The sequence below is a fragment of the Procambarus clarkii genome, chromosome 72 (assembly GCF_040958095.1).
Source record: "Procambarus clarkii isolate CNS0578487 chromosome 72, FALCON_Pclarkii_2.0, whole genome shotgun sequence".
NCBI lineage: Eukaryota > Metazoa > Arthropoda > Malacostraca > Decapoda > Cambaridae > Procambarus > Procambarus clarkii.
Genome location: NC_091221.1, coordinates 15,431,126 through 15,454,747, shown reverse-complemented (window position 1 = coordinate 15,454,747; position 23,622 = coordinate 15,431,126). Strand labels below are relative to the sequence as shown.

At 50.2% G+C, this 23,622-nt stretch overlaps 1 protein-coding gene across 1 annotated transcript in view; it reads right to left on the bottom strand.

The window, feature by feature from the left end:
* The window catches only part of LOC123773774 (cholesterol transporter ABCA5), a 567,017-nt gene that overhangs the window by 201,247 nt on the left and 342,148 nt on the right, over positions 1–23,622 (bottom strand). The window contains exons 21-23 of the mRNA XM_045767705.2: positions 22,405–22,591; positions 22,124–22,219; positions 10,015–10,183 (exon numbers count right to left, since the gene is read on the bottom strand). Coding sequence (XP_045623661.1) covers positions 10,015–10,183; positions 22,124–22,219; positions 22,405–22,591 — 452 coding nt within the window. The remainder of the gene's footprint in view (positions 1–10,014; positions 10,184–22,123; positions 22,220–22,404; positions 22,592–23,622) is intronic.

Below are 23,622 nucleotides of genomic sequence, written 5' to 3'. Positions count from 1 at the left end.
ACACAAGGCAAACACCGCCTAGGAAACTGAGGCCAGAGAAGCGTCTATCCCGGTTGACATTAGCTTACGAACTGAAGCTTGGCAGCCAGCACTGTAGGTCCGGGGTTCCCCCCTTCCCCTCTCAGGGCGGGGAGGGCTGCGCGGACGATCGGCGCGGCAGTAAAGAGTGATGTTTGCTTGTTTGCTTGTTTCCTTGTGATTGTAGGTAGTTTCTACCTCTCTTTTCGTTTTTTTATTTTAGTTTTTTACCATGTGGGGTTTGTTTTGTTATGCCTACCTTTCTGGGTGCCTAACCCCAGTCGATGGCAGATAAGGAAAAACCCCAACCACAAGGGGGTTTTCCAGGGCCATTGCTCCCTGAAACCTCTCTGAAGGGGCCAGGTTCTGGCGCTGGTCCCTGGTAGGTTTGAACTCCTTAGCTAATGTCCCGGTCTAATATAACATACACTAGCCCGATAAGCTCCAGGGAGCCGTAGGGGCTCCCCACAGAAAAGGAGATATATAGTATTGAAAGGTGATAAGTAGTACAGAAGAGTACCAACGAGTCCAATAAAGGACTGGAGGTAAGCCTCACTGGAAATCGACAGACGTTTCAATAAATTTTTAATTATCAAAGTGCTTCTCGAACCTTCGAGATCCTTGAGAATCGAGCACAAAATTATGGAGACTCATATGGGCCCATTGGCATAAATGACCAATGGTCATACAGGATCCCGATACGATTCGAGCAAGATTGTGACATGATGTAGAACAATACATGTCCTAGATAAGAAAGTTGAGAAAATGGTTAAAATTACCAACACATAAGGACGGAATCGATGGACCTGAAAGGACACGGAACCAAACCTGGGGAGGGGCCAACACCCTAACTAACATGTACGTAGAAAGGGAGGGGGGAACCCACTCCATGTAACAGTAAGCACCATTCAAAGGGAAGGAAAACCTAGGTGGGGTCCAATGGGGCCCAAGGCCCCCAAGTCAGCACCCCCCTTCCCCCCAACCGGGGAACCTCCACACCAGGACCTGGGGCCAAATCGTCCTCCACAGCCCCGGCCTCAAAAACAAAAGCCAGGGCAGCCATAAAAACACTAAAGCGGGCCCCACTGGTCAGACCCATATGCAACCGGCTGGAGGAACCGACTTGAATGCCTCTGTCGCCACCCTGGAAGGGGCAACCCCTGAAACTGCCCGAATCTCAGAATCCTCTAAGCTGCGCCCCGACCCCAAAGCCCTCAGATGCTCTAGAGTCCGAAGGATGGGGGGGGGGGGAGGGGCAGAAGGAACCACAGCAGGGAAAGAACGAGGGGGTGGGGACCAAACCAAGGACGAAGTGACCAATGCCCCAAAGTCCGGGTCCTTATAAGCAAAGTGAGGCAGCCACGGGGCATCCAGGGTAGCAATCAACATAGCACTTTGCAGCAACCTAAACATAGCATGCAATGCCTGAGTTGCCTGCACCAGGATAATGTCAACAGTGGACTGAGTGAATGGAGTCACAAACAAGCAACAATGCTTGTAAGACTCTGGGCCAAAGGTGTCACCGACCCAACAGGCAGCATGACCCGAGGCAAAAACAATGAGTGTTGCCCTGAGACACGGGGACAGAGCAACCCTCAAACTTTCACAAGAGGAGAGGGGACCTAGGGGTCGCATCCATTGGACCCTTTGCCACCTCGCAGGGTTTACCAGGGCCCAAAGACTGTTTTCGCTAAGGGTAAGCCCAGGCAGGGTACTGCTAACCGGCACCCAAGTCTACCAAACTTCTAAAACTGAGCCCCCGGGACATGTCCACTCACGGTGCCTAGCAAGAGGTACCACCGAAAAACCGGAGGTCAAGATCCAAATATAAGTGGGCAGGGGAACCAAAGCAGACCCCCTCCCCACCAGGCACAAACAAAAATTAGAAGAAAAACCCTACAAGAGGACAACATACCCAGAAGGAACAGATCCGGCCGCTGTAATAGCTGAAAACTAACTGCGCAGTACCCCGCCCCCTACCAGTGCAAAAAACCAGCGTTGAATGTAATGAAACGCCATTTTCTGGGTGAGCCCCGGAGGCTCCCTGGAGCTTATCGGGCTAATGTGTGTTATGTTAGACCGGGACATTAGCTAAGGAGTTCAGACCTACCAGGGACCAGCGCCAGAACCTGGCCCCTTCAGAGAGGTTTCAGGGAGCAATGGCCCTGGAAAACCCCATATGGTTGGGGGTTTTCCTTATCTGCCATCGACCGGGGTTAGGCACCCAGAAAGGTAGGCGTAACAAAACAAACCCCACATGGTAAGAAACTACAACAAAAACCGAACAGAGAGGTAGAAAACTCCCTACAATCCCAAGGAAACAAGCAAACAAGCAAACATCACACTTTACTGCCGCGCCGATCGTCCGCGCAGCCCTCCCCACCCCGGGAGGGGGAGGGGGGAGCCCCGGACCTACCGCGCCGGCTGCCAAGCTCCAGTTCGGAAGCTAAGCGTCAACCAACGCGAAAAAACCGCCGACCGGTGGGAGGGAGGGTTTCCAGGGAGCCTCCGGGGCTCACCCAGAAAATGGCGTTTCATTACATTCAACGCTGGTTTTCTGTGGGGAGCCCCTACGGCTCCCTGGAGCTTCATACCCAAAGAGAAGGAAAAGAAAGGGCTAACCCGGGAGGCGGCCGCCACAAACTCTGCAACGCAAAGCCAAGACAACCGGACGCAAACCTGCGACCCAAGGCAACAAGAACGCCCAAGAACAGACGCACACATGGATGGGCGGCCAAAAAACCTGTGCGACCCACAATTCCCTGCGCCCGAAATGAGCCCGAGACGTCACCAACACAGCAGCAATTGCTGCAAACGTCTGAACAGCACGGGCGCAAAGACAGACCGCAGTAAGAAGGAAAACACTGCGGACGACCCGGGAGACCCGAGCCCTGAAAACAGGGAACGAAGGAACCGGATCAACCACAGCGCATCCCCTGGCATGGTACGCCGGCAACAGCAAAAAGCACAACTGGACAACACAGGACGCACCCCCCGGCCAAACCAAACAAGTACCAATACCCCAAGAACCCCTCCGGAAAGCAGCCGCCTCGACCGTCGCCAGGACAGAGAAAGGCTGCACACCAATAAAGCTACCACCAGTACCAAAGAGGAGGAAACTGAAACCGAAGGGGCTACCACAAACTGAGGGGAAGAGAAGAAGGCACCCTGAACAAGGACCAGGATGGCTCAGGCGACTCATGAGCAGGCCGGAGGGGAAACAAAACGCGAGAAGACGTAATAAACGTCATACAGTCTCCAAGACGAAGCTCGCAGGTGGGACACCGTCAACAAAGCCACCTGAACACCATAGAGATGGCGATACCTGCGTCAAAATACCAGACGCGAAGAGCCAAAGAGAAGGCCGAACCAGTCACGGACAGGACCGATTCGGCCTGCTGAAAGAGGCGAAGCCTCAGGAAAAACGCCCCGGGTACGGACACCTATCAAGCAGCGTCTGAAAAGAAGGCCGGGCCGGCCACAGTGGAACCATAAGGACTGTTCTCGTGGGAATGGGCTGCAACTGAGCCAGAACCCGAAGCAACAGCTGGACCGGGAGAAGAGGTACAGGTACCCCCCACCTCGACCAGGCCTGCCGAAAGCCTCCACCGTGAAGACCTCGCAGGTGGGAAGGGCGCCACAAAACGGGCGACGCCTAGACCACGCCGACCCGAAGACGTCCATGGCCATGAGTCCAGAAGCCCAACAGAGCCAACAAAACGCATCGGCGACGACTGGCCAACCCACGAAGAGGAATGAACCGAGACAGCTGTCCACCAGGACGCAGGACACACCCCGGACACGAACCACACGGTTAACCAAACCCCCTGTGGTTCCGGCAAGAACCACCGGAGAACAGTCCAAACAGAGCTGAATGGTAGAGTACCTAGTGACCCAAACCCTCCGAAGCGCAAACCAGACAGCCATGAACACCTGAACCGGGCTGGGAGCCCGACGGACAGACAGACTCCATCAACCTCGGCCGACCTGGTGAGCACTGGTCACAAAGCCCCAGCCGAGAGACGACCCGTCCGTGAACACATCGAGCGAAGGCTCGGGGAGCCGCCAAGGCACGGAACCCCGAAAACCCCAAAGAGGAAGCTGGTGACGCAGCACCAACACCAGATCCCCAGAGGAACCCAAGGAATGCAAGAGGCGGAAGTGGAGTCTCCGTAGGAACCAACCGACGCCGGAGCCAAACCCGACTCCGCGGGCAGACAAGCACGCCGAAGTGCAAACTCCCGCACAGCCGCCCAAGCAACCGCTGAGCAACCCGGGACCCCCTCCTGAACAGCCAAAGGCGGGACCACAGCCACAGTAACACTTCTGGAGGGAAGACAATGAGGGGCCCAAGAGCCTGAAACAAGGCCCAGGTCCGAACCCGGGACGGAAACAGAAGGTAAAACCTCCAGATCACCAGGAAACCAAACCCAGCGATCTGGAAAGAACCATCCCCTGGCGAGCAGACAAGCGGACTGACTGGGAGCCCACTCCAGCCAGTCGTCGAGGTAGGCCAGACACCGAATCTCAGACGCAGACAGGGCACTAAGATCCGGTAAAGATGCAAAGAGTATACAAAGTGCCCTTCACAAAATAGGGAATGCAATAAAAACAGCAAACCTGAAAGCCCCACCACCAAAGCATTGTATGACAATCATATGAAGACATATTATGACATATGACAATCATTATATGACAATATGACAATTAGAATCAAAGCATTATATGACAAAGAGTGCTGGGAAGACGGGACACCACGAGAGTAGCTCTCATCCTGTAACTACACTTAGGTAAGTACACATAGGTAATTACCAACCATGCTAGCCCCAGAAAAACCAGAGAGGAACGTGCCAAGAAGTGACCTGGAGGTCCAGGTCCACCATCCATGCACCCGGCCCTAACAGAATCCGAACAGGAGACAACAGTCCTCCGAGCAGGGCAGAGGATCCAGGGCGCAGACGGAAGTAGTCCAGAAGAACTGCAGACTGGAAAAGCTCATGACTGCAAAGAGCAGACGGGAAGCCCAGAAGGATGGGGCGGATCGACCACGCCCCACGCACCCACGAAGAGGAAATGACGAAGCGCAGGGAAGAAGCCCACCCCGCCAGCTCGGAACCCCCCCCAAGGGGGAGAAGCCGTCCTCCGACGCCAGCAGAGGCCGGAAGACAACCCAAAGCGCCCACCAACAGAGGGACCAAGCAAGAGGCAACAGAGCAAGCTGCTCCCCCAGCGCCCAGTCAACAGAGAAGGGAACAGAACCCCTTCAGAAAGAAAAAGTACACTACCGAAGTCATGAGGAGAGACTACGGGAATGAAACCACACTTCGCTGGAAGAGGAAGTGAGGGGAGACCTGATCACCACATACCAGATACCCAAGGGAATCGACAGGGTTGAGAAGGAAAGGATATGTAACACAAGGGGCACACGCACTAGGGGACACAGGTGGAAACTGAGTACCCAAAAGAGCCACAGATAGAGTTTTTTTTTTTTTTTTTTTTTTTTTTTTTTTGAGTGTCAGAATGGGAACGGGAAAGCACTAAGAAGTAATGTGGCGACTCCTCACACAAGTAACGAGGCTGACCCCCATACAATGTCACATGTAGACATGACAGAGCCCAAGAGGCACAGGAACCGATACACCTGTTGACGGACGGTTGAGAGGCAGGACCAAGGAGCCAGAGCTCAACCCCCACAAGCACAACTAGGTGAGGACATATATTGTAAAAGCACAAGCCGCCGACTAGTGGCAAAGAGCACTACGCCGGCCAGGCAAAGAAGGCACAAAACTGCATCAAAAGGCCCACCTCGACAGCAAAACCACAAAGTCCCAGCACAACCACAACATGTGCCAAGACCCAAAAAGCTCAGTCTGCAAGCCAGGAAGACCCCGGAACCCCAAAAGGCAGAACCGGGTCACTCGAGGAAACAAAGTCCCCTGAACCCACAAAAGGGGGCCCAAGAGGAAGAAACCTCCAGAACGAAACCAAGGAACCCAAAGGAACCCAGAATCGAACCAGGGGGAGCCCAAACCACCACATTTGCCGGCGGAGAACACCACTAAAAGGCAAAGCACAGACCCCAGCAGAACGCCCTGGGAAAACGGTCCCAACAGACCGAAAACCGAGGGGCAAGGTGTGGGAGCAAGCATACCAGCCAGGGGCACTGAGCCTAAACCCAGAGGCCCAGACCCAAAATCAACACCCAAACGTTCCCAGAGGAACAGGCAACGGCAAGAAAACACCAGAAAACAAAGAAACGACAACAGGAGAACAAAAACCCTGCAAATTTTTTGAAAACTCACCAGAGACGCTCGCTCGCACACCCAGACGCATGTAAACAAACCGCAACGCCGCCCTGGTGGCCACGCCGGGAAACCGGCAGACGAAAATGGCCGCCAGCAGGGGCTGTGACTGACGCTTAATACACAAAAACACGCCAGCAAATGTGGGAAGCTAGCAGACTGGAAGGGCGAAAAACGACGCCCAACAGCAGAAAAACCCCTGAAGGGGCAAAACCGCCCCAGAACTGCTAGTAGGCATCCCCCACAGCCCCGGGAACCAACAACAGAGGCCCCGGGGCAGAGCCGGCCTCCAAGCCCTCCGCCCTTAAAGAAAAGCAAGAGCCCATGGGAAAGGCAACAAGAAAGGGCCGCTGGTAAGACCCAGAAGCCTTGGCAGGAGGCACAGGCTCAAACCTCCGTCCCCAACCCGAACGGGGCATCCCCCGAAAACCGCCCGAGTCTCTGCCGCAACTGAACCCCGCCCCGACCTAGAAACACGCAGACGGTCCGGAGCCGGGAACATGGAGAGAAAGGGGCGAGCAGCACCTAACCAAACGGGGCGGCCACGGGGCATTCGAGTGGGAAACCAACCTAGCATGTTGCAGCAACCTAACCCAGCTTGCAACACGGATGCCGCCTGTACTCTGAACAGTAATAACATCAGGAGAGTACTGGAGAACAAGCAGAGAATCACTCGCAAGACTCCGGGTCAAGGCGTCAGTGACCCAACAGGCAGCATGACGGAGGTAAAAATGGCGACTGTCACCCGGAGACAAGGGAACAGCAACCAACGATCCCGTACAAGACGGGTTGGAACCCGGAAGACACATTCAATGGTCCCCCGAGCCCAGACAGGGGTTTCCAGGGCCCGTAGGGTAACAACTACGGGAAGCCCGGGCAAGGTGTTGCTAACCGGTTAAGAAACCCAAACATAACAAGAGGGTAGATTATAGCACTGAAAACCCCCGAGACGTGTACAAGCACGGGGGCCTAGCAGAGGGCCGCCAAACACTACCAGTGGAACTATAACCACCTTAGGCAGACCCCCACCAGGCAAGAAAATGAAAAACAAAAGAAAAACCCCGCAAAAGTACACCGTCTCCAGAGGCAACAGAAACCGGCCGCCGCTTAGGTGGCAGGCTGCGCAACACCTTGACGCCCTAACCAGCACAATACCAATCCCTACCCAGGGCCAAACAAGGGCCCCAAGGGCGAGGCAAATGCCGAGCAGCAAGAACCTCTACGGGAATGGTTCCCGAACGCCCCAGGGAAGATAACCCTGTAACGCAAGGGCAGTACTCACAGGGCGCTTAGGGAAGTCAGCCACTAAGCACATGCAGCCCCGGCACTGATGAAGTACTCCTGGCCACCGCACACCACAACACACGGCAGTGAACGCCACACAAGGCAAACACCGCCTAGGAAACTGAGGCCAGAGAAGCGTCAATCCCGGTTGACATTAGCGAACGAACTGGAGCTTGGCAGCCGGCGCGGTAGGTCCGGGGCTCCCCCCTCCCCCTCCCGGGGTGGGGAGGGCTGCGCGGACGATCGGCGCGGCAGTAAAGTGTGATGTTTGCTTGTTTGCTTGTTTCCTTGGGATTGTAGGGAGTTTTCTACCTCTCTGTTCGGTTTTTGTTGTAGTTTCTTACCATGTGGGGTTTGTTTTGTTACGCCTACCTTTCTGGGTGCCTAACCCCGGTCGATGGCAGATAAGGAAAACCCCCAACCATATGGGGTTTTCCAGGGCCATTGCTCCCTGAAACCTCTCTGAAGGGGCCAGGTTCTGGCGCTGGTCCCTGGTAGGTCTGAACTCCTTAGCTAATGTCCCGGTCTAACATAACACACATTAGCCCGATAAGCTCCAGGGAGCCGTAGGGGCTCCCCACAGAAACTACCACTTACCCCAAAGGTAAACAAGGGAGGAGGCGGAAGCCCCCAACACACCCAGGGTGGTCACTCACCGAGCAGCAAAAGACCAACAGAGGTAAACCCCAAGGTGACTTGTGGAAGATAACCCCAAGCCCCAAGAGTGGTACTTACAGGCACTCAGAGAAGGGAACCCTAGGCACATGCAGCCCGAGTACCTGTGAATATCACTCCCAGCTTGCACGCCACCGTCAGAGCAATACTGGACACAAGGCACAGCACAACACAGAGAGAATCTGGAACTGGAGCCACATGACCATGTCACAATCACATCAGCCGAGAACTGAAAGGTGGAAAGCTGGCGGGAGTGGTCTGGGGTGCCTCCTTTCCCTCCCGGGGAGGGGGGTAGCTGCACAGACAAGTAGAGCTGTAAGTGTGATGTCATGCTCGTTTGCTCCTTTTTCATTTGGGGAGTTCTGTCTACTCGTTAGCTTTTAGTGGTAGTTTTAACCAGAATAATGGTTCGCTATAAGGCGCTTACCTTTCTGGGTGCCTGGCCTAGTTGATGGCAGACATAGAATGCTCCAAGCACTTCTATAGGCCATTGCTCCTCATGCCTCTCTGAGGGGGGCCAGGTTCTGGCTCATGGTCCCCGGGAGGCCTAGAACTCCACTCACACTGATGCCAAAGTCTAATAATATACATATTAGCCTGGATTGCTCCGGGGAGCCGAAGGGGCTCCTCCCCCCAGAAATGGCGATGAAAACTTAAGAGCACGGACAGAACCGATGGACCCAAAGGGACACGGAACCAAACCCGGGGAGGGGTCGACCCCAAATCCAACTCGTACGAAGAGTGGGGAAGAGAAAACCCCACTCCTTGCAACAGTAAGCCCCCACTCTGAGGGGTAGAAAAACCCAGACAGGGTCCAATGGGGCCCAAGGCCCCCAAGTCAACCCCTCCCCAACCCCGGGAACCTCCACACCAGGATCCGAGGTCGAGTCGTCCTCCAAAGCCCCGGCCTTACAGGAAAAAGCCGGAGCAGCCGAAAAGGCAGAAAAGAAGGGGCCCACTGGTCAGACCCTGATGCCACGGCTGGAGGAACCGACTCGAATGCCTCCGTTGCCACCCCGGAAGAGGGGGAGGGGTGGAAAGACCAGAATGCACCACAGCAGGGGAAGAATGAGGAGGTGCGGATTGAACCAAGGCCGAAGCGACCAACACCCCCCAAGTCTGGGTCCCTATAACCAAAACCGGGCAACCTTGGGGCTTCCAGATCAGCAATCAACCTAGCGCGTTGCAGCAACCAAACCTAGCATGCAACGCCTGAGCTGCCTGCACCCGAAAAGAGTCATCAGTGAACTGGGGTGAAATGAGTCACTAACTAGCAACAAAACTCGCTTCTGGGACTTCACGCACAGGCGAACAGCCTGTGATGACGTCTGTGCGCACCTTGTCCACATCCCCACAGCCAAAGTAAGTGTAATTTGATATTTATTTTTACAAGTACATGTTCAGGGAAGGGAATTTATCATTTTATAAAGAAAAAATAATTTTTTGGGGCCATTTGATTAAATGTGCACAGGGGAGGAATGTCACAATAAACTCTGCACATCACAGTGGTTAAGGCCTGGGTTGATCTAATGTTCCCAGACTACAATGACTACTGATGGTGCCAATTCTGGTCCTGGTACCAAGTAAGTGCCTGTGACTCAAAGGGACCTGGTTGGGTGCTCAGGCTTGGAACTAACTAGGTGGGTATCTTTGAGGTGAAATAAGACCTCCCAGAAAAAAATAAATTTTGTCAAGCTAAAAATATTTATTTTTAAAATACTATAAAATTACTTACCTCTCTGTCATACACAAGATCAATAACAAGCCCAGCTGGAATCAATGAGAAAGTATAACCAATCATCACTGGAGACATAAATGAAGATATATCAAACTTGACATTGCCCAATAAGTTTGGAAGAAAATGAATTGTAGCATGGATCACATCTTGTTCTCCACCAAGAGAACTGAAAATAAAATTTAAATAGAATTAATATAGACAGTGAATGTAGACTGTTTTGTTCAATTAATTCTGCATAATCAAAACTCTAGAAAGCTTGAACAATCAATATCAAAGCATAAGCACTTCAGCTCAGGACACTTAGACAAAGTTACATCAAAGATACCAAAATTTTCTGGAGCAACATAAAACACAAAATAATCAGCTCATGATATATCTACTCTCCAGGTAGGGCAATATTTAAATGATAGTTTAAGTTACTTTATCACACACAAACAATTGTAGGCTTTCATGTATTGATGTTTCCTATCAACAAAAGACCAATATTGAATGTAATGAAATGCCAATTTCTGGGTGAGCTCTGTTGACTCCCTGAAGCTATTTTCTCTGACAGAGTGTCATACTACTTGGTGCCATCTGTCGAGGAGTTCTATTGGCCTACTGGGGACCATGACCCAGAGTGTGGTCCCCATCTAATAGGTGCAGGAAGTAGCGGCAATATGGTAAAATTAATCTAAATTATAGAAACAAATTATAAAGACAGCTTGAGAAGGGAAAAGAAGCGAAGGACTAAGGCCAAATGCCTGCGAGCATGAAGATCCTCTGCAACCAAAGCAGCCGAAAGGGAAGGGATCTGGGCATGCCACTGGAGCAAGCCAACCACGCAAGGAAGCACAGGGGCGTAAAGGTATGCATTAACACTTTCCCATCCCCGGCACGCGCTCTCCAGCTGACCTCCACACTCATATATGTATACTATTTTCAGTTTTCTCATTTCAATTTTCGTGTTACAGTGTTCATTTTGGTATCATTTTGTTCACAATAGAATTCCATACAGGGATATATAAACATATGAAGTACAAAAGCCCGTCGTGCCAACCGCACCAAACTCAAAATCGGCCAAGGGGTTACCTGTGATCTAGCAACACCATCAAAATGTGTCTTCTATTACTGGGATTCACACCTCAATTCTCGTGTTACGTCGTTCATTTTGGTATCAATTTGTTCGCAATATAATTCCTTACAGGGGTATAAGCACATAACGTCCAAAATCCCATTGTAACCCCCCACCCCACCCCACCCCAGCAGCAAAAAGGTGAAAGTCATACAAGCATTAGCCATGAGCGAACACGCATATGCAAACCCGCTAAACCTGCACACAAATGTGTATAATCTTTTTAATTTGATAACGTCAATTTTCGTGTTATGTCGTTCATTTTGGTATCAAATTGGTATCACTGGCACAAAGTTTAATCCTTAAATTGCGCAAGGCATATATATAAACGACAGGGCATATCACTCAGTTTTTTAAATTTGCTGAAACGCTTTCAAATATTTTATGCATAATCTACTAAGCAAATGCTCTAACTTTGTCTAAATGATCACCAATGTAACTTGAAAAACAAGAAAATTAAAAATAATTATTAAATTGAATATTGAAAATTTTAAATTTTCAAATCAGCTACACAAATCTTAAATATCATCAATTGTTCATTTGGTTCTACTATGCTCTCAGAACAGCATATGATCTTCATTTTCATATGTTGTGACTATAGATTTTCAGTATATATTATTGTAAACAAATCATCAATATGGCATTTGATATATACGTCAAATTTGGACAAAAAACCAGCTTTGAATGTAATGAAACGCCATTTTCTGGGTGAGTCCTGGAGGCTCCCCGGAGCTATCCATGGCTGATATGGATACCCTAACTATTTTGCATCAGTCGATGTGGGTGGAGTTCTAGGCCTACCGGGGACCACGAGCCAGAACCTGGCCCGCTCAGAGAGGCACGGGGAGCAATGGCCCATAGAAATGCACATGTGATTTGGAGCATTCTATATCTGCCATCGACCGGGACAGGCACCCAGAAAGGTAAGCGCCACAAAACAAACCCCTATTCTGGTTAACCACTGCACTGCGCAAAGCGCCTTTAGGCGCTCAGAGAGTTGTGCTTTTTGTTTTTTAATTTGGCTATATTTTAATGTTTTTTAATGTTTTCATTACTATTTGTGTTTTGAAATGGAAATAGTTGACTCTGGAAACATTTTGACATTAAATTTACCTGAACATTTGTAAAAATAACAAAAATATGTCCTTGACAATTGCACCAAGACGTTTTTGCCGAAAATAGGTGAGCAGTGCAAGGGTTAAACAACAAAAATCGACAAACGAGTGGACAGAACTCCCCCAGGAAAACGAACTAACAAGCATGACGTCACGCGAGCCACGCCGCATGTCTGCGCAGCTCCCCCCTCCTCGGGAGGGGGAAGAGGGAGCCCCAGACCCCCGCGCCGGTGATCCCCGCCCCAGTTCTGAGGCTGGATATCAAAACCGTGAAAAACCCACCGAGCGGAGGGCGGGAGGGTGCCGGGGAGCCTCCGGGACTCACCCAGAAAATGGCGTTTCATTACATTCAACGCTGGCTTTCTGGGGGGAGCCCCTACGGCTCCCAGGAGCTACCTCACCAAAGACTACCTAAAAAACCAAGGGGACATACCCGGGAGGCGGTCGGAGAATCACTCCACAACACGAAGTCGAGACAACAACCCAAGGTATAGCATTCGCCAGAAAAAAGGGAGAACGGCCGCAGACGAAGAAAACCTATGATCACGACAATAGGAGCCAAAAACCACTGCGCCAGAGAAGAGCAAGAAGCTCTGCCACACGGCCCCCAGAGGCGAATGCCAACACAAAAAGAAAACCGAGGCGAGGCAAAGCAAACCTGACCCCAAGAAGCCACAACCACCAAGGAGAAGAAAAACAGGAGAGCACCCTGTCCAAAGACCAGGACGACACAGACAGCGCATAAGCAGGCCGGAGGTGTAACGACGCACGATACAACCTGCGAAACGGCGCAGAAGGAATATCGATACCAAAAGCTAGCAGCAGAAACCAAGGTGCCAGACCCAGGAATGGCCCCAAGCACCTCTACATCCTCCGCAAGCCAATCCTATGACAGCCCCAGGAGGGAAAAGAAAACGCAGGACAAAAATGAAAATGCCACAAGTGTGCAAGACCACCTCCACAAGTGCAGCTGACAGGGAAGGAACTCGCATAAGGAGCCGCCCCGCACCAACATCCCGCAGAAGGGCAGGAGCGAAAAGACTCATTAGGAGGAGCAAATTCGCTCCCAGGAAAACTAGGAGCGCCGAGACAGTGTGAAGAGAAGAGATATTCACAAAAGAACAAAAAGGCTAACACCCAGAAGCTGCTGGGAAGAGGACCCACAAGCCCTAGAAAGGACCGGAGGGTGTTGGATATTTCCAACATCGAATACAGCATTGTTGTATTCTCATTACTTATTACTAACCATACTTAATATTGTAGTAAGTAAAATTAACAACTCGTAGAATTCTCCTGTACTAATAATTCATCTGTGCATTAGGCTAGAATTCTCACGTCACCTGACGCCAGTATTGCATCAGATTTCTTTACAGTAAAACACATTATATTCAATTTGTGTGAGAATTAAATACGATTCTCCATAATTAAAGCATTCTGTATGACAACTGATTGCAGACGAATTGTTCTCTAACTAAAAGCCGAATAGAGCGTTAGAATTATACCGTCTACCTCGCGATAGTGTTAACGTCATCAATGAATGCCATGGGGAGACATTAATTCCTCTCCCTTATATATTTACTATTCTTAAATAGTTAAATAATAATATTTCGTTCCTCTAAATAATAAACCCGTCCAGTCTTTAGAGTTTCAAGCGCGAATGCAAGAAATATTAATGTTCAAGACAATTATTTGTGTCATGAACGTCGACTCGGCGTGGGTTGGGGGACGCCATCCTCAGTCGGTACGCGGACACGTGCAGAGCCGGAAGGAGGCAGAACTGTACTTACCGTACTCAAAAACGACGCCATTGCCCAGCAAATCGGGCAGGTGTTATTCATCCGCAGATGAAAGCCGCCACTGTGAGGCGTGAACGACCTTGCAGATAATATCTTCAACTAGTGCTGGTGTTAAAGGAGGGACCCCTAGACTTGGTTCCTGACGACACGTGATCAGCCAGCTTGAAACGCATCAATCCAGGATAGGTTCACCGGAGCTTGGGATGCGAAATTACGGCAATCTTAATACTTATACAGTGCCCACAGCTAAGTACCCTTTATTTGATGCATCATTTACAGGTCTAATAATAGCGGGGTGATTGTTCGTCACGCAGCGGGATAACACCTAATAACAGGTGATTAGAATTCCATCTGTAGATATCAATAATCTTGAATATGAATTGAGTAGTTAAATCAATTGCTACTGGTAGTTATTTATCTTGCAGCTCGAGAGACGAATTCCTCACGCTGTCTTCTCCATGTTAACCGTGCCATTCGTCAGTGTACCAGACTTGGAGATTAAGAGGACTTCCAGGGTTATCTAAAGGAACCTACTACCAGCTAAGGCTTATTTCTTTTTCCCATATTCTAGCAATTTGATACATTCAGAATGTTTCAACATAATGTGTGATTTACTGTAACTCATTGCTATGTTCATATTCATGTCCTTCTTTATATGAATAATATTATATTCAACATTATTTATAGGATTAGATTATTATTAATTGAATTAGTGAACGAACCACACTGATTCCTGGACGTACTGACCTCCAGTAATAACCCCCCAATGTAGGTGTTTGAGGTTTGTTTCTTTAATAATACAGCCCATTAATTATTCTTATGATCATACTTTCTAGTCATATCCATAGTCACTGGTTTTCTCTAGAATTTTATCTAATGATCTGAAATTCTCAGTTTCCCTCTTTACTTTAAAAGCGGGTGGTCCTTCGTAATTTAATTTACTATTTTAATTATTAATTAATCAGAATCAAGCCCAAATATCCCACAGAGGGAAGCTCAACCGAATGACGACAGACGCACCAGAAAATGGGAAGGAGCAAAACAGTCCCGAACCTTCGAGAACAAAAAGAAGCAAACACAAAGGACAAAGGCCCCAAAACCCCGTCGCACCCGAGACCAAAAGTCATGCAGAAACCCCAAGAAGAGGGGGACATGACGGAAGAAGGCCCGTCCCGGAAAAAGGGGCGAAGATCATAGAAAAGCAACCACCGACAGGACGGAAACAACGGGTACAACAGACAAGGAAACCAAGCCCAGGGAGGGGCCGACGCCCACAAAGCACGTGCGGAGAGCTGGAACGGAAAACCCCACACCACAAAACTGCAAGTCCCCCCAGAGGGTTAGAAACACCCCGGCGGGGACCAACGGGGCCTGAGGCCTCTCACGTGAGCCCCACCCCAGCCCCGGGAACCCACCCTGCAGGCCCCGGGGCCGAGCTGTCCCCTCAAAGCCCCAGTGTCAAGAACTACCACTTAACTACCACTTACCCCAAGGGAAACAAGGGAATGAAACCCCCAAACCCTCGGGGCGGCCAAACACCAAGCAGCGAAAAGCCAACAGAGGTAGACCCAAGGTGACTTGTGGAAGGCAACCCCAAGCCCCAAGGGCGGTACTTACAGGACACTCAGGGAAGGTGACCTTAAGCACATGCAGCCCGAGTACCTGAGAATACTACTCCCAGCTCACACGACCACCGTAAGAGCAGCACCTCAAACAAGTCACAGCACTGAGACAAGACTGGAGCTGGAGCCACACGACCGTGCATGATCCCATCAGCCGAGGAACTGGGGCGGGGATCGCCGGCGCGGGGGTCTGGGGCTCCCCCTTCCCCCTCCCGGGGAGGGGGGAGCTGCGCAGACATGCGGCGCGGCTCGCGTGACGTCATGCTTGTTAGTTCGTTTTCCTGGGGGAGTTCTGTCCACTCGTTTGTCGATTTTTGTTGTTTAACCAGAATAGGGGTTTGTTTTGTGGCGCTTACCTTTCTGGGTGCCTGTCCCGGTCGATGGCAGATATAGAATGCTCCAAATCACATGTGCATTTCTATGGGCCATTGCTCCCCGTGCCTCTCTGAGGGGGCCAGGTTCTGGCTCGTGGTCCCTGGTAGGCCTAGAACTCCACCCACATCGACTGATGCAAAATAGTTAGGGTATCCATATCAGCCATGGATAGCTCCGGGGAGCCGTAGGGGCTCCCCCCAGAAAGAATTATAACGCCAAACGTTTAAAGTTTATGAAACATCCATTCTATAGGATTCTAAGAACAAACAGCTGTGCAAACTATATGTAAAAATGGTGAGAATCGGTCAGAAACTTGATTTTTTTATGCTGTTGAAGGATGAAACTCTAGTTTTAGAGATAATTGAATTTGAAGTTATCGGCAATGAATAAGGTAGTTCTAATTCATTAATCCCTAAGCTGCTCTGAGTTATTTGGTCTTCAACATTCACAGGCACAAAAAAAAAAAAAAACAGCGTTGAATGTAATGAAATGTCATTTAATGGGTGAAACCTGGAGGCCCACAGTACAACAAAGAACAAGCTACACAGACAAAGGAAAGTCACTGAAGACACACACAAGGTGTAAAAACAAAACACACAACACCTAACACCCCTGTTAGGAGCCATCGATGCAACCCTGCCAAGCAGGGAAGTGACGAGAGTAAACAAGAATTGGAACAGTGACCAAGGGTGGCACATGCACAAGGGGACACAGGAGGAAGCTGAGTACCCAAATGAACCACAGACATGAAAAAGAACCTGATCAATGTTAGAGGAGATAAGAAGCGGAAAGCATTAGGAAGCGACGTGGTGGAGGCAGATTCCACCCACAGGAGCAAATGTAGGTAAGACAGAGCCCAGGAGGCTCTGGAAACTGCACACCCATCGATTGACAGGAGAGAGGCGGGGCCCAAGAGCCAGAGCTCAACCCCCGCAAGGACAACTAGGCAAGCACCCCACCAAAAGTCGAGAACCAGCACCTGGCTGACAGAGGCGCCAGACAGGACAATCTCACCTGCAGAGCAGACACACAACCGTGCCACAACAGTCGAGCCAAGTAACATACCAGGAGCATCGCTAGTGGTGCGTTTGAACGCCATGCATACTAGAGGCAGTAGGAATTGTATAGTATCCACTCGATTTAACGGCCTATATGGGGCTGTACCCTGGTCGTTATTTCTGGAGCTCAGGTATTTCCAAGTGTCGGTAATTTTTCAAGTAACGTTCAGGTAAGATATATTTTATACAGACAGCCACTGGGTCCACCACTCTAGTGCCTTCTACCCTGTGATGTCACAGATTCCCGGCACATTGTTTTGATTTGTCATGAGGCTGGAGTATTCATTCCGTGACTTTGTTGGACATATCTGCACAATCAAGGAACATCCGTGCACCATGTTGGCTCCAAATGCACTCATTGTGTCAGTGATGGCTGACTGGTGGGTGGATGGGCAGGCAGGCAGGGATGGAGAGGCTGAAATGTAGGCAGGCAGGCAGGGAGAGGCTGGGAGGTAGGCAAGGCGGTAGGCAGGGAGGGAGAGGCAAGGAGGAAGGCAGAGCTTGGGAGGGAGGCAGGCAGATGCTGTGTGGTAGGCAGGGAGGGACAGGCAAGGAAGGAGGGAGGCAGGCAGGCAGAGGCAGGGAGGCAGGCAGGCAGGCAGAGACTGGGTGGTAGGCAGGGAGGGAGGGAGGGAGGGAGGGAGGGAGGGAGGCAGGCAGGCAGGCAGAGGCTGGGTGGTAGGCAGGGAGGGAGGGAGGGAGGGAGGGAGGGAGGGAGGGAGGGAGGGAGGGAGGGAGGGAGGCAGAGGCTAGGTGGTAGGCAGGGAGGGAGGGAGGGAGGCAGGCAGAGGCTGGGTGGTAGGCAGGGAGGGAGATGGATGGAGGGATGGATTGATGGATGGATTGATGGATGGATTGATGGATGGATGGATAGATTGATGGAGGGAGGGAGAGAGGGAAGGCGCTATGGTTGTTGAGGTGAAGCAGAGAGAGCGCGTGTATGGGAAGTTTGGGGGGGTGGGGGGTGTCGTTGGTGGGGGAAGGGACCGGCTCGCAACCAGATGTTTAGATGGAAGGAAGGAGGGAGGAAGGGATGGAGGGGAGGGAAGGAGGGAGAGATGGAGGGAGGGAAGGAGGGAGGGATGGAGGGAGGAGAGGAGGGGAGGGATGGAGGGAAGGAGGGATGGAGGGAGGTAGCTGGGAAGGAGGGAGGGATGGAAGGGAGGAGGGAGGGATGGAAGGAAGGAGGGAGGGAGGAAGAGATGGAGGGAGGGAGTGAAGGAGGGAGGGAGGGAGTGAAGGAGGGAGGAAGGGATGGAAGGAGGGAGGGAGGGAGGGAGGGAGGGGAGGAGAGGAGGGGAGGGCTGGAGGGAAGGAGGGAGTGAGGGATGGTTGGATGGAGGGAGGGAGCTGGGAAGGAGGGAGGGAAGAAGAGAGGGAGAGAGGGATGGAGCAGGGATGATGAGGTGAAGCAGAGAGAGAGCGAGTGTATGGGAAGTATGGGGGGGGGGGGACAGGGGGGTGGGGGGAGGGGGTGTGTCGGTGGTAGGGAAGGGAAGAGATAAGCCTAACACTTGACCCAGTTAACCAGATGTTTCTTTATTTAATTATGGATGTACATCATATATATTTTTGCTTGCAGATTTTGTTTAGTAATAATATTAGGATAATAAAAAGTTATAAAATACTTGTTTCATGAATGCTTTATTAGATGGAGATTCTCCAGACTGTCTCCGGCTGGCTGGCAGTCTACTGAGCCATTTCCCAGAAGGGTCTTGGGGGGGGGGCGGGGGGCAGAAAGTAAGGGTGTGGGGGTAGAGGTTCAGTGAGGGGTGAGGGAGGGGATGAAAGGGGTAGGCAGCCTGCTTGCCCTGTGAGGACCCTCTGATACTAATACAAACCCAATACCGACCTTCGGTAATATCGACCGCCAGACCATTATATGAGGCTCTAAATACCGGTCTCCCAAACCGGTCGTTATTACCAGCAGATCGGTATAAAAGAGGCCGTTAAATTGAGTGGATACTCAGAGGGGAAAGGAACAACCCCACTCTGAGGAACTGCCAGCCCCTCACCGAGGGTACAAAGACCCTAGAGGGGCAAAATGGGGCCAAGGCCCCCCCAGGCAACCCCTCCCCAACCCCGGGAACCTCTACGGCAAGACTCGGGGCTGAGCCGCCCCCCCCCCATCCCCCAAGCCCCAGCTTTACAAGGAAAAGCTGGGGCAGCCGTACAAACACTAAGGAAAGGAACCCACTGGTTAGTCCCATACAGCACGGCAGGAGGAACAGACTTGAATGCCTCTGCCGCCATTCCGGAAGAGGGAAAACGCCCGGAGACTGGGAGGGTTTTAATGACTGGGGGTATTGTAATGTATGTCACATACAATATTTTTTTTTGTTAGTTTTCTATGATCAGAGACTGTATTTTAACAATATTAGAGGAATTTTTTTTTTTTTTGCCAAGAACTTATTTCCTGTGCACAAGGGGAAGGGGTGGTGCCATATTTGGAGCCAAAGCAGCACAGTGGCTAGGGAGCTATGACTGGGGAGAAAATGAGCAAGAGCAGTGTATAACCCGTGATAAAGGATGCGGAACGCTAACATACGTTAACACCGCCCAGAACAAAACAATCATCCTTGCTTCATGTGCCTGAGGATCGAGCTGCACCACCCGTCTTTTGGAATGGAATGATAAAATAATGAGATACAGTATCGAGAAACGATAAGTAGTACGGAAGAGGACCAATGAGTCATATAAAGAACTGGAGGTAAACCCCACTCCTTGTAACCGAAAGCCACACCCAGAGGGTTGGAAAACCCAAGCGGAGTCCAACAGAGCTTATGGTCCCCAAGCCAGCCCTTCCCCAACCCCAGGAACCTCCATGTCAGGCCCCGGGGGCGAGTCGTCCTTCAAAGATCTGGCCTCACAAGAAAACGATGCGATGGGTCAGAAATAGGAGCTACGGATGGAGGAACAGACTCGAATGCCTCCGTTGCCTCCCCAGACAACCCGTTCTCGCACTTTCTTACAGTCAATATTGACTTATTAAATACGTGCATAAGTGACATACTAAACATACTAGTTTACCTTGAAAAGCTTCATAGAAAACACCAACCTTACCTAACCTTCTTAGTATGTTAGGATAAGCATCTTATTGCTTCGTAATTACAATTATTACTTAACCTATTCCTATAATAGGTAAGGTAATAATTGTAATTATGAAGCAATAAGATGCTTATCTTAACATACTAAGAATGTTAGGTAAGGTTGGTGTTTTCTATGAAGCTTTTCAAGGTAAACTAGTATGTTTAGTATGTCACATATGCACGTATTTAATAAGTCAATATTGACTGTAAGAAAGTGTGAGAACGGGCAACCCCCGAAACCGCCCAAGTCTCAGAAACCTTGAAACCCTGCCCCATCCCCGAAGCCTTTAGATGCAAAGGAGCCAGAAGCAGGGGGGTGGGGACTGAATGAACCACAGCAGGGAAAGAATAAGGGGGCGTGGACTGAATCAAGGCCGATGCGGCCAACACCCCCGTGTCCAGGTCCCTATAAGCAAAACGGGGCAGCCTAGGGGCATCTGGGGTAGCAACCAACCTAGCATGTTGCAACAACCTAAACCGAGCCTGCAACGCACGAGCCGTCTGCACCCGAATAATGTCATCAATAAATTGGGTGAATCAAGTCACAAAGAGGCAACAATGCTCGCAGGAATCTGGGTCAAAGGTGTCACCGAGCCAACAGGCAGCAAAAACTAACAGCGTCGTCCCTAAGTGCACTAAGTGCCAATTACAAGGGGACAGAATAACCCCTCAAACGCGCTCACAACGAGAGGGGACACCGGGGTCGCATCCATTGGACCCGAGTGCCCCCACAGGGTTTCCCAGGGGCCCACTAGACTGATTTTGCTAAGGGTAAGCCCAGGCAGGGTATTGCTAACTGGCGCCCAATGCTACCAAATAAACTGCTAATGCTCAACCCCTGGGATGTGTCCACTCACGAGGGCAAAGCAGGGGGTACCACCAAAAAGAAAAGCAAACCCTAGAATAACAGGGGAAAGGGACACCAAGGCAGACCCCACCCCCCCCACCAGGCAAAAATAAAAATAAAAACCTTGCAAGAGGACAGCGTACCCAGAAGGAACAGAGCCGGCCGTTGTTATGGGTGAAAACTAGCTGCGTGGTACCCCGCGCCCCTTCCAGTGCAAAACTACAACTTACCCCAAGGTAGACTAGGGTGGAAATCCCATAAAGCACTCGTGGTGGTCAATCGCCAAGCAGCAAAAGGCCAACAGAGATAGACCCAAAATGACTTGTGGAAGGTAACTCAAAGCCCCAAGGGTGGTACTTACAGGGAAGATGACCCTAAGCACATGCAGCCTGAGTACCTGTGAATATTACTCCAAGCTCACACGCCACAGTAAGAACAGTACTGAACCAGAGGACAGCACAACACAAGAGTCTGGAGCTGGAGCCACATGACCATGCCATATCACATCAGCTGAAGAACTGGGGTGTGGATCGCCAGCGCGGGAGTCTGGGGCTCCCCCTTCCCTCTTCCAGGGAGGGGGGAGCTGCGCAGACATGCGGCGCTGCTCGTATGACGTTATGCTAGTTTGCTCATTTTCAATTGGGGAGTTTTGTCCACTCGTTTGTATACTTTCGTCGTTTTTTAACCAGAATAAGGGTTTGTTTTGGGTCACTTACCTTTCTGGGTGCTTGTCCCGGTCGATGGCAAATATAGAATGCTATAAATCACATGTGCATTTCTATAGGCCATTGCTCCTCGTGCGTCTCTGAGGGGGCCAGGTTCTGGCTTGTGGTACCCGGTAAGCCTAGAACTCCACCCACATCGACTGATGCCAAATTATAAGGAGATACATATGAGCCAAGATAGCTCCGGGGAGTCGTGGGGGCTTCCCCCAGAAAAGAATTCATGTATACCAGACAATGCATCACATTAGTCCATGCAGTTAGGTCAAACTCAGGCTAGCTCTTTCAGAAAAAGAATACAAGCTTTCAGATATATCACCATGAGAAATGATACAAATATAGCATAACAAAAATGCAAAAACACTAACCTCATTATAGCATTATTGACAAGGTTAACGAGAATTGGAATGGAGTGCGCATATGTGTCATTAAATAGAAGAGTCAAGTCTGCTGTCTCAGGATTCCTGAAATATCAAGAGTATATGAACAAGAAAATGGAAACTTCATGAAACTAAATAATAGGATTATTCAATAATTATATGTGTAACTTTTTGTTTATTACATACTGTTACAGTTGAGACTGATTGAATAAGTACAAGTCTTTAGACATAATAAAAGATGTACTGGAAAAAATATCCCAATAACTTACGTGGTAAATGGAAAGCGCTTAACATCGAGAGCACCCATATGCACAGATAGGTTAAGAATTTCTGAATAGTTGCCGGAGAAGATATCAACTGTCATATTCATTGATTTAAAGGTTGATTCTATAGATGTCAACTCATGTTCTGAAGAATTATGCAGTAGTGCACCACCAAGTTTCGGACCGTATATTTCTGGAAGAAAGAAATAATTTTTTGATCTAACATGTTTACAAAGCTTAATGTTTTAAATGTGTGACTAGTAGAAAAGAGGTTGACTTTTTTGGAATTTTCTGGAGGGCTTTCTGGTAGCTGCGCTAAGCTCAGCTGAGCTCCGTCAAGCCACTGAGATGGCTTTCCGTGCAGTCACATCAGCTATAAAAGTACTGTATAACCTATTGCGGACCAGAGCCAGAGGCACAGAGAGCTGTGGCACTAAGAAGGTATCCATGAAATAAATGATGCAATACATACAATTGCAAGGTTCATAGAAAATGAAGCAATGAAACTGCCAAATGACTATGCAAATGTTTCACTTAACCCTAAGCTCCTTTGTCACCCACAGGCTCAAAAAAAAAGCGTTGAATATAATGAAACGCCATTTTCTGGGTGAGCCCCGGAGACTCCCCTGGAGCTTATCGGGCTAATGTATGTTATAATAGACTGGGACATTAGCTATGGAGTTCAGACCTACCAGGTACCAGCGCCAGAACCTGGCCCCTTCAGAGAGGTTTCAGGAAGCAATGACCCTGGAAAAACCCTTTTGGTTAGGGGTTTTTCCTTATCTGCCACTGACCAGGGTTAGGCACCCAGAAAGGTAGGCATAACAAAACAAATCCCACATGATAAGAAACTAAAACAAAAAACTGAACAGAGAGGTAGAAACTCCCTACAATCCCAAGGAAACAAGCAAACATCACACTTTACTGCCGCGCCGCTTGTTCGCGCAGACCTCCTCACCCTGAGAGGAGGAGGGGGGGGGCCCGGACCTCACCGCACCGGCTGCCTAGCATCAGTTTGGAAGCTAAGCCTCAACCAACGTGAAAAAAACGCCGAACGGTGGGAAGGAGGGTTGCCAGGGAGCCTCCGGGGCTCACCCAGGAAAGTGCGTTTCATTACATTCAACGCTGGTTTTCTGTGGGGAGCCCCTATGGCTCCCTGGAGCTTCATACCCAAAGAGAAGGAAACGAAAGGGTTGACTCGGGAGGCGTCCCGCCACAAACTCC